Source organism: Pezoporus wallicus, unplaced genomic scaffold (genome assembly GCF_028554395.1).
Source record: "Pezoporus wallicus isolate ANWC-B61680 ecotype Strahan unplaced genomic scaffold, APGP_CSIRO_Pwel_v1 contig_6966, whole genome shotgun sequence".
In the NCBI taxonomy this organism is placed as follows: Eukaryota; Metazoa; Chordata; class Aves; order Psittaciformes; family Psittacidae; genus Pezoporus; species Pezoporus wallicus.
In genome coordinates this window covers 4466148-4484086 of record NW_026639746.1, presented here as the reverse complement: position 1 = coordinate 4484086, position 17939 = coordinate 4466148, and the positions used below count along the sequence as shown (strand labels likewise).

Here is a 17939-nt window from a genome sequence, read left to right as displayed (position 1 = left end):
TGAAGGGATCCTGGCTCTGTCTTTCTAGTTTTGCTGAATCAAAAGGCAAAGGTCAATAATTCTAGCAAATTAGATCTCTTTGACAGGGAAGTTTAAACAAAGTTGGTTTGGTTTGTTTTGTTGATTTTTTTTCCACCATAGGAAATCAATAAAAAGGTTCTTAAGTTCTATTCTGCTTTCTTGCACTCAGTCTTGACTTAATTTTTCTGATAGTAGTGTACATATGCTAGAAGGTATATGTATAAATGACACCCACATCACAAAGCTTAAAAAAAGCTAATCTTAGAAATAACATCCATGTTTTTTAAAAGGAGATCACCATGCCTTGATAAACCCTATTTCCTCTTCCAAGTTTGTCTCAAAATAGACATACTCCCACCAAAGCCTAGTTGACCCTTTCAGTTAGCACATCTCAGTCAATGTCATCAGTCTCAGTTTTAAAATTTCCTTCATCTCCTACCAGGCTGTAGCCCATCAGCTAAAACAAAATGAGACCAAAGCATGCAACCTTTGCCAGCAGTTAGGTGTAACTGCCACCTCATAGGCTGGGAGTTCCTGATCCCTGTCATGATGCTTTGAAACTTTGGAAGACTGAACTTTATAAGGTGAGGGGTATTAGAAAACAAATACCAACTTCCTTCCAGCACTCCTGTGGGATTGCTTTAGCAGCTTGATGCCTATTGCTGTTCCTACCCCATAGCTAAGCTTCAGTGAAAGGTAATAGCAAGCCTAGCTGGGGATTTGATTCAACCCCAAGCAGTTGCTCCTGCTGGCAGTTCATATCCTGAGAAAAGCCATGAGCAGTAGCAAAGAATATTGTTAGGGAGGTCATGTACTGAAGAGGAGGAAGGAGTTCTCAACAGTGAGGAGGCAAAGTGGGATCCAATACCCACCTTGCAATAGTTCTGCTCAGCATAAGGCAAGAAACCCTCCTTATTCTGTTTGAGGATTTTGCAAGTGATTTGGCTGAAAGCCCCAGGGGCAGAGATATCTAGCTGTTAGACTGCTTGGGGTTTAGCTTTCATACTGTACTGCACTAAAATGTAGAATGGTATTTTTTCTGATTCATTAAATATCCGTGAAGTCACTCAATCACTTGTGCTGAAACAGAAATCCCATCACAGAAGAACAGCTGCAGTATTTCAATAAAATTGTAAACATTGAGGTTTTAGTAAAATAAAAAAGGACAGAACAAGAACAATATATGCCATGTCATATGCAATTTGGTGTCAAGAACCACTTTAAGCACAGCTTTTACAACAATGCTTCCATTAACAAATTAAATAAGAGCTCCATGGCGTTCTGTCAGGAAAATTATGAGTATCTTGACATTTTTATTTGTTTTTTGCCTACCAGTGACACTAAGGACATATGTCACACAGCAACCCAACAACAGAGATTCCCATGTGAGGTTGGAGTGAGCTGGAAAGGCCACAGTGTGATACGGTAGAACCCCAGTGCTATGATAATAGGTTGGCTCCCAGAAGAAACAAAGACTTTTCAACTTCACTCCTAGCAAATTTGCCTCCTCTCTTACAGCATCCCCAACAGTCCAGGGGTCCACTGGCGAGTCCCATTGCCTCTGGGTTTGCTGTAGTGTGACTGCTGCTAACACAGGTGACTGCACAGGGGTCTGACTGTACAGGGCTATTTCCTCAGATGTTAGCAGCAAATGTTCCTGTAATCAGTCAATGTTTTAATTAGACAGATTTCTAAAAAGAAATATATTAGGTGACTCAGATCTGATCCAATTTAAAGCTGTCAGCTACAAGGGATGGGGTAATATAGTCCTCAGAAAGAAATAAGATCAGCATTTCAACAGACAAACACTGCAGTAACAGTCTGACAACATTTTATTAACACCCTGGACTAGTACTTAGCTTTGTCTGCTAAAGCTCTAATGTTCAAACTGTGAATAGAGGCTTGCATGCAATTTCAGGTTCACATTTTTATGTAAAAGCCTGTAGGATTTAGTAAAAGCAACTTTTAGATCATTTCAATAGAATTATCCATTGCTAAAGCAAGGATATATTTATTTCTCTGTTAAACTCATAAATGTGCTTGAAAAAATATGCTTGTGAAGTAATAAATAAATAAATAAATAAATAAAATTTGAAAAAAATATTGTCATCTTCTACCCTAATTTTAGAGACATGCATGCTATGCTTATGAGTTTAATGGCTGCATATGCACAACGGCTGTGTGTAAATAATGATGGCCCCTCCTTTCAGTTTCAAATGGCAGAAAATCATTAGCTGATGGCTTTGAACAGAGTCTAATACTTCAGGGATAACAGGCAGGGTAAGAGTTATAAAGCAGAGAAAAACATACCCACTAAGTGTGAAATATCACAGATCTAGAACTGTCAAATGTCTTCCTACCAGAAAACACTGAATTTTTAAAATTGAAACATTCTGTGGCACTACATGAAGTGAATGAATTCTTATCAAAAGTGAAAAGAAAGATAAAATATGATATCCAGTTGAAACTAAACTGAAATAATCCAGGTTTCTTCTCACTAGTTTTAACTGTGTTACAGATGGGATGCACTAAAATTTAGGGTTTTTTTATTCTGCCACCAGATCACAAACACTTCCCAGGGTCAGGGATCTGCATTTTACCAATTACTGGCAAACTTTTATGCCATGTTTTGGCAAAATGTGCGTTTGTTCTCTAACAGCTACCTCTTTAGCACAGACAACAGAGGCTGCAATAGAAATGTAATGGTGCAGGATATAAATGCTTTTGCCAGCACACAGGGCATCCCTGTGGTTGCACCAGCTGGCTCTTTTACCAGATTTATTCATTTAATTTCCTACAAAGGGAAGAAACACAAGAAATACTGCAGGTAGATGTTTAGGGCAAAGCTGCTCTGACACCATGTAGGAGCTACCTAGCTGCACAGCACCAAGCTGCTGGCTCTTCAGCCCTGGGAACATGCGGGGAGGAGAGACACTGAGATCCTCTGGGTGGATGGGATCATTCCCCATTTCTAACCCTTAACTTTCCCAAACCGGGAATGCATATCTGCCTCTGAAAAAATTCATGCCCATGGGCTTTGGTGTCTGGAGAAGGTGCTGAAGATACAAGTCCCTGTGTTCACCAGTACCGATGAATGGAGAAGAGATTCAGAGTTCCCTGACATGACTTGCATATCCTTAATCACACGGATACGATCTTGAGAATCTAACCTGTTTCACTGCACTGAAAGCAGGAAAAACTGCATCATGCTTAGGATGCTGCCTACCCGATTTCCAGCTGACACAGCCACTTTTTGCTGTGGACTTCCTGGTTGCCAGCAGAACAATGATTTACATGCAGCAGATGTTTGTTTGATGTGGCAATTATTTTCATTTTCAAAAGTGGTAATTCTACAACAACCCATAGGCGAGCATGATGAGGAAAGTCCACAAGCTTTCTTTAGCAGAGCTTTGTTTAGTCTGTTGGCTGCCTTTTCTGGCTCATAGCCTTTAGTTAAATAAGTTACATATTACCTTTCACATTCCTGTCCCAGAGAAATGCTGTGTCAATATCCCAACCCTCCACTGCCAAGACACAAGACCAGCTAAATTGTGAGACCAAAGGTCCACCTAGCTCACTGCCAGTGTTACTGATAGTAAGTGGCAGCTAAAAATAAGAAAAGGGTAAAAACAAATAATACTTGTCCCGGGATACCCTCTATGATTTCTGTAATATTTGGGTTAGAATCCTTCAGAGCTGAAGGCTGCATTCAAATGAACACAAATAATAGGACCTTATTTTAACTCTTCCTTCCTATCTTTCTTCATCAGTTCACCACATCGCTGAAATCTATGTACTTTCATCACCTTAAAATAGTTTATTTTGTGTCTGTAAAGGAATTTGGTGCTCCTGCATTCCTGCACCCTGACCTGTGAGTGGAGGTAATCATGATTACTGGACAGAGGCAGTATAATTATCTGTAATTATTTCCTGTTTAGTCCATCTATGTAATTGGTGCTTTTATTTAGTATTTGCCTCTTGAAATGTCACATTTTCTAACTAAAATATTTTATCTCCTAGCTCTACTGTATCTCTTTGGAAATGGGTGGTCAGAATCGCACATGCTAGCCCACTGGCAGACATACACTGATGAAGGGCATAGTGAACTAATTGATGCTTGCTGCTTTGCCCTTTTCCTTTCCAATATGTTTGGTAACACCATGCTTGAAATTCATCCCACTGCTGACTGTCGGGATGTTCCAAGAGATCTACCCACATTCACACCGTAATCCCTCTTCTGAGAAATAGCAGCCACTCATCACAGTGTAATATGCATATTTAAGGTTTTCTTTATGTGTGTTACTTTCCTTCACACTGGATTTCATTTGTCATTTTATCACCCAGTAAGGCAGTGCTGTGAGTAGTTTCTCCAACTTGTCAGTACATCAGGAAACTTTGGCACCTTTGGATTTCAGCCCCCTTTTCATACTAACAACATCTCTGTTGAACAGCACAGGCATCACCATCAGTCCTCATGGAATCCCACTGGTAATTACTGCCCACTGCAAACATCAATCCTTTATTTTTTATCTTTATTTCCTACCTTTATTTTTTTTTTTTTGTGCTACAATTATTTCATTTTTTTACCTTTTTTACTGCAGCAACATGATCTTTTACCTACATATTTTAAATGTCTCAGAGAACACCAAATCATATTATATTTACTTCATATATCCACATATTTACTACCTTAGTTTCAACCATTCTTTTAAGTACAGAAGGCAGGATTCCTGGTTGTATTTCTCCAGAGAAATGGATCCTCTTTTCAAACTCCATGTCACGCTTGACACTTCCTGCTCCTCTGGGATTAAGACTGAAATAATTTGTAATTTATATATATAGATATATATTATATAAACAATAATTTATAAGTAAATTGCACATTAGAAAACATGACAATTAATAGTTTGGCAGTTTCTTATTTTTGTTAAAACTTTGGTGAAGATTATTTGACCCTGGTGATACGATACTATTCATTTTATTGATTTATTCTGAAATCTCTTCTACTACCACTACAGGAGCAGCAAATGTTTTTGAGGCTTGATGATTTCTGTAAAAGTCTTTAAACTGAGAACTTCTCTACATTCCACCATTGAGATGATCAACACAAACTCATTTGACTTTGTTTTGTCATTCATTTTTCTGACTTCCTCTGTTTTGTTAGATCAAATGCTCTCTTGTCCTGAGTTCAGCAGTAGCAGTCATGTTTCTCCTTCTTGGTAGCTGGTGCAGTGCTGTGTTTTGACTTCCAGCCTGGGAACAGTGCTGGTGATACCGATGTTTTCAGTTGTTGCTAAGTGATGCTTACCCTGACCAAGGACTTTGTGAGGCTCATGCTCTGCCAGGGAGGAGGGGAAGCCGGGAGGAAGCAGAGACAGGACACCTGACCCAGGCTAGCCAAAGAGGTATTCCATACCACAGCATGTCATGCCTGGGGTGGGGGGTAACTGGGAGTTATCCGGAAGGACACGGGCTTTCGGGTGGGACTCGTTTCTTGGCCGGTGGTATCGTATTCTCTTCCCTTGTTATTTTCTCTTATCATTGTTGTCATTGGTGGTAGCGGTGGTGATTTGTGTTGTACATTGGTTGCCGGACTGTTCTTGTCTCAACCCGTGGGAGTTGTACTCTTTCGATCCTCCTCCCCATTCCTCTGGGAGTGGGGAAGGGGAGAGCCCCGGGGGGGCAGGGGCTCGATTGCTCTCAGCCCTGCACCACTCACTGGGAGTGAGTGAACAAGCTGTCTGGCTCGGGTTTAAACCACGACATCTCTGAAACAATTCTTGTCTAATGTGGTTTTATTAATAGTTTTTATATCTTTTGAAAATTATTCTTTTTAATATCATTAAGTCTGCCATATGATTTTGCACTAGAATTGCAAGAATTTCTATTCTTTTTAATTTTCTGTACGCACACAGGACTTTGTTTTTTGAAGCGTGGCTTTATTACTTTTAATAGCCTCACCTCTTTCACTCTGTTGTTTAATTATGCCACAGTTTGGGATGTTTCCATGTGGGGAGGAGGGTGAGGGGAAAGAAGCTGTCTTTCAAAAATGCTTTCTGACATATAGTTTGAGCTTTTAATACGTTGTGTTTAAACAGTTTGCATTCCATCTACAGACACTGTCTGTCAACATAATTAGCGGAGCCTATCAGGCAGTTCACCAAATCACAGATACATGGATCATTTCTATTAGGTTAAAGTCTTATTACTTGGATGCTATATTCAGGCTCAGCCTTCAAAGAATAGGACTCTAGAATTCCCAGAATACTCACCTTTGTCTCCTTGAATGCAAATTTTCTTTAAAATACAACAGCAGTCCTCTTTAGATCTGTTCTGTCACCCTGATCAATCTTTTACCTTGGAATTTTCCTTCCAGAAAGTTTTCAGCATGCCTACCAACATGCCATATCAGTATGCTTCAGTTACACATTCATTTATTCTATGCTATTTTAGCCCTATACCTTAATTGTGTTCTGAATTATATTTATGACCTCTGCTTATATATGACTGTATTTTTAAGAGTTTTCATTGCCATTTTTATACCTGCATTTTATCAATTTCTGCTTTTCTTCCTAAGACAGAACACATCCTCACCTGTGTTCTCCACCATCCCTCTCCCACCCCAGGTTTCCTGTTCCTTAGTTTCAAATGCAAAATAAATAGAACTTTTGAATTTGGTGTATATGGAACACCTGCATAGGCTTCATTATGCCTTAAAAAGTGAGTTAGCATCTGAAAATAAAAAAAAATGTTCTGATCAGGTAAGAATAAGAGTTCACTTCCATGCTGCCCTTCATTTCATAGTGAAGTCAATAAGCTTATATATATATCAATAAATATAAAAATAAAATGAAAGCTAAAATTGCAGAAATGTTTAAAGTGAATCTTAATGCCCTAGTGAAAAGTCTGGAGTTAAAGGTAAAACACTAATTTGCACTTATTTCCCTCAATTTCCCACGAATACACAGAATGAATCATACACAATTGCTAACAAGCATTTCTCACATCCTTAGCATTCAATTTCCAAACTAATTTGTCTAAATGTTTGTTCATTTTTCTTACTCTAGACTGCCTTAAGCAGTCCTTTTCTATTAAGAAGATTGTCTTTTTTTTTTTTTGGTAAAAAACCCACCTAAGTGCATATTTTTCATCTACAACTTAAAGTTTGGTGGTTTTTTTTTTTATTATAATGGAATTCTTTAAGTAGGGAGAGGCAAAGGATGAGAAACTCCTTTGGTTTCTTCTTTTAGGTTGAAGCACTGATGCTTTATTATACTAAGTCAAACTGTAATTACTCCTTGAAATGTAAAAAATACAAGAATAAATGGATAAAGAAATTCCTATATTCTAGAATGCATGAGGATATTAACCTTACAACCCCAGCTCCTGCAAATGGCATTCTAAGCATTTTTTCTAGCACGCTGTTCATGGGGAAAGTTCCAATCATATAATGTTTGAGTATATTAAATGGTTAAAAGCATTCCATTAATCAGAAGCCTTCATTAATCAGAAGCTGGAAGTTAACGGGGTGGATGCTGCAGAGTTTAGTCTCCTCAGAGAGGTGAACTGAATAGTCGACAAGAGAGGAGCTGGATCTCAGTGGAAGATGCAGCACTGCAAAATGCAGAAGGCAAAAACTAGGAAAATTCAACCACCAGCACTTGTAAAAGAAAATAGAAACTTTTCATAATCTTTTCAGCTGGGTTTCATATAAATAGCACCTTTGAGATACCTTCAAGAGACACTTTTTAAGGGTCAAATGAAACCACTTGTGCTGTAGATGTCCATGGTACTTATGGCTGAATAAAGCTACTATAACTCACATTGCCTGGCTCTGAGTGGGATCAAAGATTCAACACACTTAAATGCCAGCCAGAGCAGACAGCTTGTCGAATGAAGCAGTCAAAAGCCCACAGTAGCTGAAGCTGTCTGAAGGTGTGGAGGCAGTAATGAAGGTTTAAATAGCACTTCACAATACATCTGTACAAAGTGTAGTCAGCAAAAAGATTATCATTTGGGAAGTGGCCATAGATCTCCTTTTGGCAATATGTGGCTCCTCAGCATTCAATATAAGTGGGAAGAGATAACAACTATAAAGCTGTCTTGCAGAAGTTTCAGAAGCAAACTTGTAAAAATATGGCATGGACTAGAGTTTCATCTCATCCCACAGCAGTCCCCTACAAAACAGATCAGAAGGATCATACCCTAAAAAGCCTTTTATTGGAAAAAGAACCCTGGTTGATGATTTCAGATGTGGACATTTACACTTCACTTGCCCAGAATGAGGTGGTACAAATCACCCTCTCAGTGTCAGAGCAACTCAGGCAGACCTTGAAGGCTAAGCATTTTAGAACAAGAGCAGAAAGATGTGGCAATTGCCTTGTTGGAGGAAAGCAGATCCTTTATAACATGATGGGATATCTAGACTAATCATCATCTGGTTAGTGAAACTATCTCATCTAGGTCACCAAAAAGCCTGTTTCAGGATCTTAATTCTGTCTTCCAGCTTCAAATGCTGAAACTGGAACAGAACAAGCACCAGCCTGAATAAATCTCTGTCATGCATTGGAGTAATTAACTGATAACTGTGATAGCCCAAAGGGATCAATGGCTGCACTGCCTAAACTAAACAGCTCTTTCTCATCAGGTCCTTTAAGAGATTAAATCATATGGGAGTCTTCCTTTCTGTCTCATAAATTCATTTCCTGTGAAGCCACTACCAGTCTCGAATCTTTTCCAGTATATCTCATATTTATTTTAATCTGCTTGAGGTAATGGAAGAATGAATGAATATAAAAAGACAATGCTACAAAGCCATTAACTGCCCAACAGCAAGGAGGTAGTGTTATCAGGAGAGAAGTATCTCATAGTCCCAGCTGTTGGCAGCTTCATTGCATAAAATTCATTCACCTGATCAAAAGGAGCTGTCCATTCTTTTTTTTTTTAAGTGCTATGTTTAAAACTCATTTCCTTCACCAATGAGAAAAGCCAACTTAGTAAGTGCAAACCTTTCATACTGAATAATTGCTATCAACTTTTAAATGTACTAAGTAATCACTTAAATGTACTAAGTAATCACAAACTTGTTTGGGTTGGAAGGGACCTGAAAGATTATCTGGGTCCAAACCCTCTGCCATGGGCAGGGACACCTTCCACTAGACCAGGATGCTTAAAACCCCATCCAGTCTGGCCCTGAACACTTCCAGGGATGGGGAAGCCACAGCTTCTCTGGGCAACCTGTGCCAGGGTCTCACCACCTGCATAGTGAAGAATTTTTTCTACTAATAATATCTAATCTAAATCTTTGCTTTGACAGGTTAAAGCCATTCCCCTTTGTCCTACCCCTACATGCCCTTGCAAAAAGTCCCTCTCCAGATTCCTTGTAGGCCCCCTTTAGGACTGGAAGGCTGATTTAAGGTCTCCCCAGAGTCTCCTCCAGGTTGAATAACCCCAGCTGTCTCAGCCCATCTTCATAGGAGAGATGCTCCAGCCCTACGATCATCTTTCCCATATGATCAAAGTCTTTTATTTCTCATGTATAGTGATCTCAGTTATCAATGGGGAGTAACTCTGTAACTTCTAGATCACGATACATAGTTTTCATAGTTTAAACAAAAGGAGTTAGTCCTTTATTTTAAGATTATGAAACAGTTCACATTTTCCCCAGTTCAAGCACAGCCAAAGATATGCAACACATACTAAGAAGAGGTTACATGCAAATGTACAGACCAATGAATCCTCAAAGGTACTTTTCATTTTGCCTTTTCTAGCTCTGTACAGACGCTGATAACCTTGAATGCACTGAAATAACTTAAAAGTTTTTTGGGGGGTGAGAAAATATGCTTCAAATGGGTTTATATGGCATTGAATTTATAAAATTAAGAAAAGTTTTAATTGCTTTTTTTTTAATGCAGAACATCTTAAAATACATTGCTTTAATTATTTAAAAGTGCTCCAGTTGCTCAAACTAAGTCACTTTAATTTAGAAAGCCTGTTGAAATATGCATAGATGTAAAATTCAACAAACTTTAAAAACTGCTCAGAAAATTCCTTCTCATAATACCAATTCTTTCATTAATTAAAAATATTTTTCATTCCAATTGTTGTAAATGCAATTTTCAGCTAAGTGTGCCTTTGATTTCAAAGAGTAAAGATCCATAATAACTAAATCATTTTTATTTTTACTTTGGATATCTGTTACAAAAATTTACAAAAAGGGCAGATCAAAAACCCTGGACTCAATTCTCCCCTTTACCACAAGAACATGCAGCATAGAGAATGTTGATGTGAGCTTGCTTCCTCATGCTTTGTATTCTAAGTCTGGTCTTCAAAACCCAGTCTCTGGAAATGAATTTCCCAGGGTGGCTTACTGAAGAATGTTCCTGGTTTTCTTCAGTAGAACTAGCCTTTTTCCTAGAGTCTGAAGGGACTATTCTGATCATCTTGTTGGTCAGCCAGATGTTCAAAACCCTACCTCCCTGCAAAAACCCAGATTATTTCTAGTTGAATACAGAACATCTTTGGGGGGTTCATCCACTTTTGGCTTAAAGAACATGATGAAGTGCAGTCAAGTTGCCTCTTATTCTTCTTTTGGATAAGATAAAGGGACTTCACCATCACACCCATTTAAAACAGGTTTTCTAGGTTTTGTTCTTGTTTTAAGAACAGATTTGAATTTTTCATAGTGTTGTCTCTTGAAAACCCTGCAGCTTTAAGATCCTGTCTGCACTGCTCACACTAGATCTAGATAATCCCACTAATGGCTTTTCTGTTGCCTAAACCAAGGGAATTATATCTTCTGTATTCTCAAATTACTTTATCTTGAGTTTGAATTAAAATTCTAATTAAACTAAGCATCATATCAGGAGCTCATATGTGTTACCACTGGAACAGATATGTTTCTTTCAAAGTTGCTGATGCAAACAGCCCATCCCTCATAAAACTCTCTTCTTAGTGGGAACTCTATTCTGTTTTTCTCAAGGCATGACAAACTTCCATTTAATCACATTAAAATTAAAATATGAATATTTCTTGAGTACAACCCGCATGTCATACAAACCAGATAACTCTGCATAAATAACTATTCTGCAATGCTACTTACTGCTAACATAATATGATGTGATCTATAAATGGTGTTCTGGATATCAGGAAGGGTGGAAACTTTACTTCCAGTTGTAAGTACCAAGTAATGACCAAAAGGAATGAAAAAGCTAATTTAAAAATTTACACATTAGTAGCCTTCAGTTAACTAACACTTTGTCTTTACTGACCAGCCACACTAGGATGCTTGATAAGGTTTCACGCAGAACTTGCTATAAAACCTTTAGAGTCGGTTGGGGAAAAAAAAAGTATCTAAAATTGCAGTCCTTAAAAATAAGTTTATGGTCTCCTAGAAGAGAAAAACTGCAGTAGTTATGTAATATAGCTATCATACATGAAAATTCATTTCTGGTCAAAACCCCATATAATACAGATTGCTTGCTTGTGTAATCTTGAAAATCACCTACAGCATTTCTCTCTAAACATCAAGTTGTTAGCTGCCAAAAAAATCTGACAGCTCTAGGCACTGAAGATTACTCACCCTTGAAGGTCTCACTGCAGTATAAATTACTGAAAAATTAATCCCTCGTTCCTGCAAATCCATGGTCAGTCTTCCAATTATTTTGTCTATAAATAGAAACACATATAATTTAACAAACTCTGCAAGCTGAGAAAGCTGAAATTGTACAGTAGCTGGAAAATTAATGAGTTAGATGTTTAAGCTTATTTAATTTATTTAAGCTATTTAGGTGCTCATACCATTTATATGTCACTAGGTACAAATGGGGTAAGACATGTTCAGTGTCTTGAAAAATGCACAATTTCAGTGAGACAATACAAGCAATTAAATTACAACAGTTCAGAAAAAAAAGGTGATTTTGAAACTGAAAATTAAATGCCACAGAAACAATACCTGAAAGGTTGAACTTTGGGCAATTAAAAGCAAGAGCAGAAGAAATCACTTAAGAGATGAGAGCAGGATGCATATACTGTCAGTAAAGATTAGTTAATAAATAAATAATAAAGCTTAAATAGCATTATTCTGTGATTTACAAAGTACACAGAACCAATCACTCAGACACAATACCCCCAATGTAGTGCTTAGTTTGGGACATGATCTGCATAATGTTGGCAGCAATATTCCTTTTTGCTTCAGTGGATTTAGAGCCTGATTCTGCACCCTCAACAGGATATGGAAAATTTTGTTCTTGACTACACTGGGGGCCAAAAGAGAAATATGGTGGGATATTTCTGAAAAACAGGAGGGAAAAGTCAAGGAAGAGAGGACCTTGCAAAAAGGTCCAAAGACACCTCTACAGAAGATCCTCCTTTAGATCTGAAACCACAGGCAGCTGTGCCAAATACTTACACCTGACAAATGTTTTCAAGCTGTCTGCAGAAATATTAGCATCTGCTTATGATAAGGATCATAATAGCTGTGAATCAAGAACCATTATTAGTGGTGTTATTGAGATTGCTAGAGAAATAAGAATGCAGACTCACATTTACTGTTTCACTGCCTTCCCACTTCTCATCCACGTGCCAGTGTGGTGAATGGATATTTTGCAGCCTGGACATACAGGCTTCTCAAATTCCAAGGTTATACTTTACAGAAATTGTATTTCATTTTCATGTACTGGAAGTAGAGCTTATATTATTATCCTTTTTAGCCTCTTCTACTTACAGCAATTATGATCTGCTGGCTGAGTAAAATGTTTAGCTTTTGTAAAAATGCAAGCATTGGTTTTTCTGCAGGGTTTTAATCAAACTGATTTCCTCATATCAGTCAAGAATTGTAGCTAAGTAAATCTTCCTTCTAAAAAAATATTGCTAAAAGGATCTACTCTAAGAAATGGACTTACTCAGAAAAACAACTGCTTATGTCCTCCTAATGTAATCGTATTGGGTGTGGAGGCATTACATAAGGTAGGATTTGCATTCTACATGCACAGGATGCAACTCACTGGAAATTCTCAGCAGCCTCAGCTAAAATTTGCAGCAGAAAAAATAATACATAGGAAAATACATGGATTGTCTCTGGATTTTCTTCCATTAAAGCAACCGATTGCTTTCTGAAATAACATGTTATTTGCATGTCACCTTAGTAAGGAGCTATACATAACTACAGTTACCAGTAGCATCTATAACTCTTGCCTTTGGGAAGATTCTAGAGGCAATTCCTTCATTCAGAGAAGCTGCTGTAAACACCCTCATGACAACAGAGTTGATATAGATCTTTGTTTGCCTGTGTTCAAAATTCTACCTTGCTTCTGAGTGTCTTCAAATTTTCCAAGGAAAAGGGCCCAGATGGTCCACCATGTTTTAAAGCACCTGAATTACATGGTTTGCCATCCCAGGCTCTTTGATGGAAAAAGAGGCATCTCCAGGTGGTGATATTGATGTTAGAGTGGTTCTACTGAAGTGTATTTTTAATTTTAGATAGCATGGATCAAGAAAACACTACATACATCTATGAATGTAAAACAGTTTGTCTAGGGTAACACCTGCCAGTTAGCAAAACTGCCTGAATTTACACCTTGGTGGAAGAAGTAAACCCCTCTAATTCACTGAAGACCCATCCCTTGAATTTCACGAGGGAGTGTGGTATTAGCGCTACTGTTAATTTCTAATCTACTTTAATTTCTTTGTGTGAACATGGATGGAAGGGATGGAAGAAATTAACTGAGAAGAAATGTTCTGGAAGGAGAAAGGTGACAAGAGGAGTACAAACTACAAACAGGAGAGAAAGAACAGAAAAGAATAAGATGAGAGGGGGTAAAATCAGAGAGAAGAGAAAGAGTGGAAAGCACTGAGAATCAGAGTGGAAAAAGAAATACATGCAATAGTAGTTAAAGCACTTCATCTTAAGCAGGTGGAGTCATAGGCAGCTTTTCCATCAATTTTGAAGAATGCTGGATCCAGCAGGTAAGACTGACATGACAGAATGCAACCTTCTAAGCAAAGAAACATTTAGGAAAGCTGTTAAAAACTGAGTAGCTATGTCAAACACTACCTCGTGCAAAAGAAAAAAAAAAAGAATATTGCAAGGAAGCATACAGAAAACCATAAGCCTGAATCCCTTGACACTTGAGCAGATTTGGTTTCTGAACTCCAGTTTGAATTTTGTAATGAGCCTCATTTTAACAACATGCTAAAAACCTCTGCTTACTCCAGCTTCTAGATATCTCAGAGCAGTACATTTCCCATGGGAAGAATCTGAGCCCATTTGTTCCGTCTTACAGAGCTTTCTCTCTGCAGTGAGTAAAACAGCAGGAGAGATTTCTCTGACATTTTATTACATCAGATTTTAAAACACTCTACAGCAGAAAGGAAAGAAGTTTCTGTGACAAACATAAGAGGCTTTGTGAACTTCTGGGTAGCCTAATACAGGTCTGCAGTGTTCTATGGGTTTATGATGATACTGACAAAAAACCCCAACAACTACACTCCACATTTATAGGTTAACAATTCTCTTATCATAGAATCATAGAATCGTGTGTGTTGGAAGGGACCTACAAAGCTCATCTAGTCCAGCCCTCCCTCCAATAAGCAGGGACATCTTCAAATATATGAGGTTGCCAGAACCAAATCCAGCCTGGCCTTGAATGTCTCCAGGGATGGTGCATCCACCACCTCTCTGGGCAACCTGTTCCAGTGTTTTACCACCCTTATGGTAAAAAGTTTCTTCCACACATCCAGCCTGAACCTCCCCTCTTTTAGTTTAAAACCATCACCCCTTGTCCTATTACAACAGGCGCTTCTAAAAAGTCTCTCACAGGCCCCTTTTAGGAACTGAAAGACTTCAATAAGGTCTCCCTGGAGTCTTCTCTGCTCCAGGCTGAACAACCCCAAATCTCTCAGCCTTTTCTCATAGGAGAGATGTTCCATTCCTCTGATCATTTTTGTGGCCCTTCTCTGGACCCTCTCAAACAGGCCCATGTATTTCCGTACTGAGGACTCCAGAGCTGGAGGCAGGACTCCTGGTCTCATGAGAGCAGAATAGAGGGGCAGAATCACCTCCCTTGACCTGCTGGTCACGGTCCTTTGGATGCAGCCCAAGATTGTCCTGGGCTGCGAGTTCACACAGGTGGTTCATGTCTAATCTTTCATCCTCCAGTACCCTCAAGTCCTTCTCTTCAGGGGTACTCTCAACCCCTTAATGCCCTGTATTGATACTGAGATATTGGCCCAACCCAGATACAGGACCTGGCACTTGGCCTTGTTGAACCTTGTGAGAATGAGGTTCGTGTGAGAAAGTATGTGAAAAATAGTATTTTTTGTTGCTTACTCAGGTAGGATCTAGCAGCAGTCCGTCTGCAACAAATGCCAATTAATTCTCAACCTTGCAAGCAGTTTTGACCTTGAAGGGTCTCCTGAGAGCAATATTCAGCAAATGACCGTGGTTGTGCCTAAACACCTAGAGCTGCTGGAGCCCAAACCACATGACTTGGAAGGCTGTGTTCAGGACACTTAACCTACTACTTTTGGAAGGACTCTCTTCCAACTCTCTCCCATCTGCTGCACAGACTTTCAATGTTTTAAGGAACTGTGGCTCAGTAAATTTCATTTGAATTAAAACTTCCTGCTGATGTTATTTCTAGTTTTTATTCAGCAAGTGAGTGGCCACTTTGGCAAATAAATCAGAAGTGAGGATTCAGACCACACTCTCACTTTTCTAGAGCACAGCTGAGATGCAGAATACTAAGTGCAAATTTTGCACGTGGCCATACAAAGCAGCAGATCTTCCCTCATCCACACATCTTTTTCCTCGTAACAGCTAGATGACACTAACTAGAAAGCTGGTATAGCCTGTTTCTCCATCATCCCACAGGTCTCCCATTAACTTTGCTGTTCCAAAACAAAGTGGCCTGAGACAGGGTTTGGAAACTTCTTCTTGAGTTTGTGCAGCTGATGAAATAAATGTCCCATAAAGAAAAGGCTAATGTTTAGGCAAGGCCAGCATTAAGCTAAGGCTTTTCATATTTAATACGCTTGGGGACAAGAAAAAAGAACTAAACAACTCCTCTGCAAATCAAGGCTGTAAATCCAGCTGCTCGAGTACAAAAAACACACTCACTTTGGAGCAGTGCAAAAACAAAGAGGAAAGGACACACCACTGATTCCAGTACTAAGGTATTTTCCCCTGATTTTCAAATTTACACCCCCAGCTTTAGGCAGAAACAGTCATACGCACTAAGGACACCGTTTAATTATTAGCCCACTACACTACGCTACGCTACACTACATTACACTACACTACAATATACTACACGCTCCTGAAGATACCATTACAAAGATTTCCAGACTTTATAACTTGATCTCTAATTTAAAGTAGTAAGCGAAAGAACTGCAAAATCAAAACAGATGTCTCTCAGTGCCTTTTGGGTGTATAGCAACTCTTTCTCATCCAGATGGTAGGTAAGAGAAGTCTTATTATAGTGTTATATTGAGAGATTGAACTTTAACAAGTAGTCTTTGGCAAAAACAATAGAAGACTCTAAACCCAAAGGCTGTGAAGGGCAACAGTATAGTTTTCCAAAGACTAGAAAAACATTTGCTATTCATTCACACACCCTCTGTTGAGACTAAGACCTTCAAACTGTTGAATGAGCCTGACACCTCCAGCTGCCTGTGCACCAGGTGAGATGCAAGCTCAAGCTGCATGGAGACATAGGGCCTGTACAATGAACAAGGAGGATCTCAGAGCATGAGCAAAGGCCCATGCCTGAAGCAGAGGTGAATTATAACTACATTTCAGGTCACAGAGCCATATCCATCTGGGGGGATTTTGAATCAGATGCTCAGTACTTCAACTCTATGATAATTGACTGCTTGTAAGTACTATAGACAGGGGAAGAGCAAACCTTTAAATAGTAGTATTACAGCAAAACCCAGGAACTAGAGAATACAATCTGGTCAAATGAAAACACAGACTTAAATGATGAAATGTGAGTTATATCTTGATTATACTGCTTACCATTTTCAGCAATTGCTTCCAGGGTGGAAATCTCATTTAAACCACTACAAAAAGAGTGGGAGAAAAATAATTAAAAATCTTTTCTAGGCAAGAACAATGTGAACCAGAAATGTACAAGGACACTGACTAGTAAACAGATTACTGTAAGCATCAGTCACTTCATCACTCTCTCATGTCCTCCTCATGAACCTTTTCTTCTGCAAAGCTATTAGCAGTATAAGGACCACACCTTCAGCTGATTCTTCAAAACCCTCAAACTTCCTTAGTTGCAGAGAAGCGAGACTGCTGATGGCATTTTGACCAATCTCTGCACAGGTTGTTTTTTCATTTGGTGTTGGCCCATTGTCTAACGTTTGTACATGAGCTCCTTAAAATGGGTATCTTGTCTTTTTCTGTGTAGTGATGTGACAGCTATAGTTGCACTTCATTAGGACACATTGGTACATGCACCCTATACTAACATGTACAAATGCCCGAGTAACAGGCTAGGAAGAACAAAGTACAGGACAAGCTGAGCAGATGAATTGATACACCCAAGCCTTATATTTTCTAAATATACATTCCCTGAAGGAACCATTTCTCTCTCCAGCTCTGTTAGATCACAGTTGTCCCAGGCCTGGAAACATGAAGAATTATAGCCCTCTTTTTCCTTCTAGAGTGATGAAAATCAGTCTCGTTATTCATATTAACTTTAGGTTTGTCTGTATGTTTATCTGCTTGTTTATTTATCCTGCCAGGTTTTTTGATGCTTAGGAATGACTTCTAGTAATTAATTCTGCAGGTTAATCATGTATTGTATAAAATAACTCAACCTTTCTGCCAGAAGTGTGTTGCTATTTAGTTTTATTAGTTGTCCCTTTATTCTCATATAATGAGGCAGACAAAATGGAACGCTTGACTG

General features: G+C 38.7%; 1 protein-coding gene across 1 annotated transcript in view; it reads right to left on the bottom strand.

The window, feature by feature from the left end:
* Positions 1–17939, bottom strand: part of LOC130602660 (V-type proton ATPase subunit S1-like) — a 55576-nt gene that overhangs the window by 23592 nt on the left and 14045 nt on the right. The window contains exons 5-6 of the mRNA XM_057415762.1: positions 17039–17082; positions 11603–11688 (exon numbers count right to left, since the gene is read on the bottom strand). Of these exons, the coding sequence (XP_057271745.1) occupies positions 11603–11688; positions 17039–17082 (130 nt within the window). The remainder of the gene's footprint in view (positions 1–11602; positions 11689–17038; positions 17083–17939) is intronic.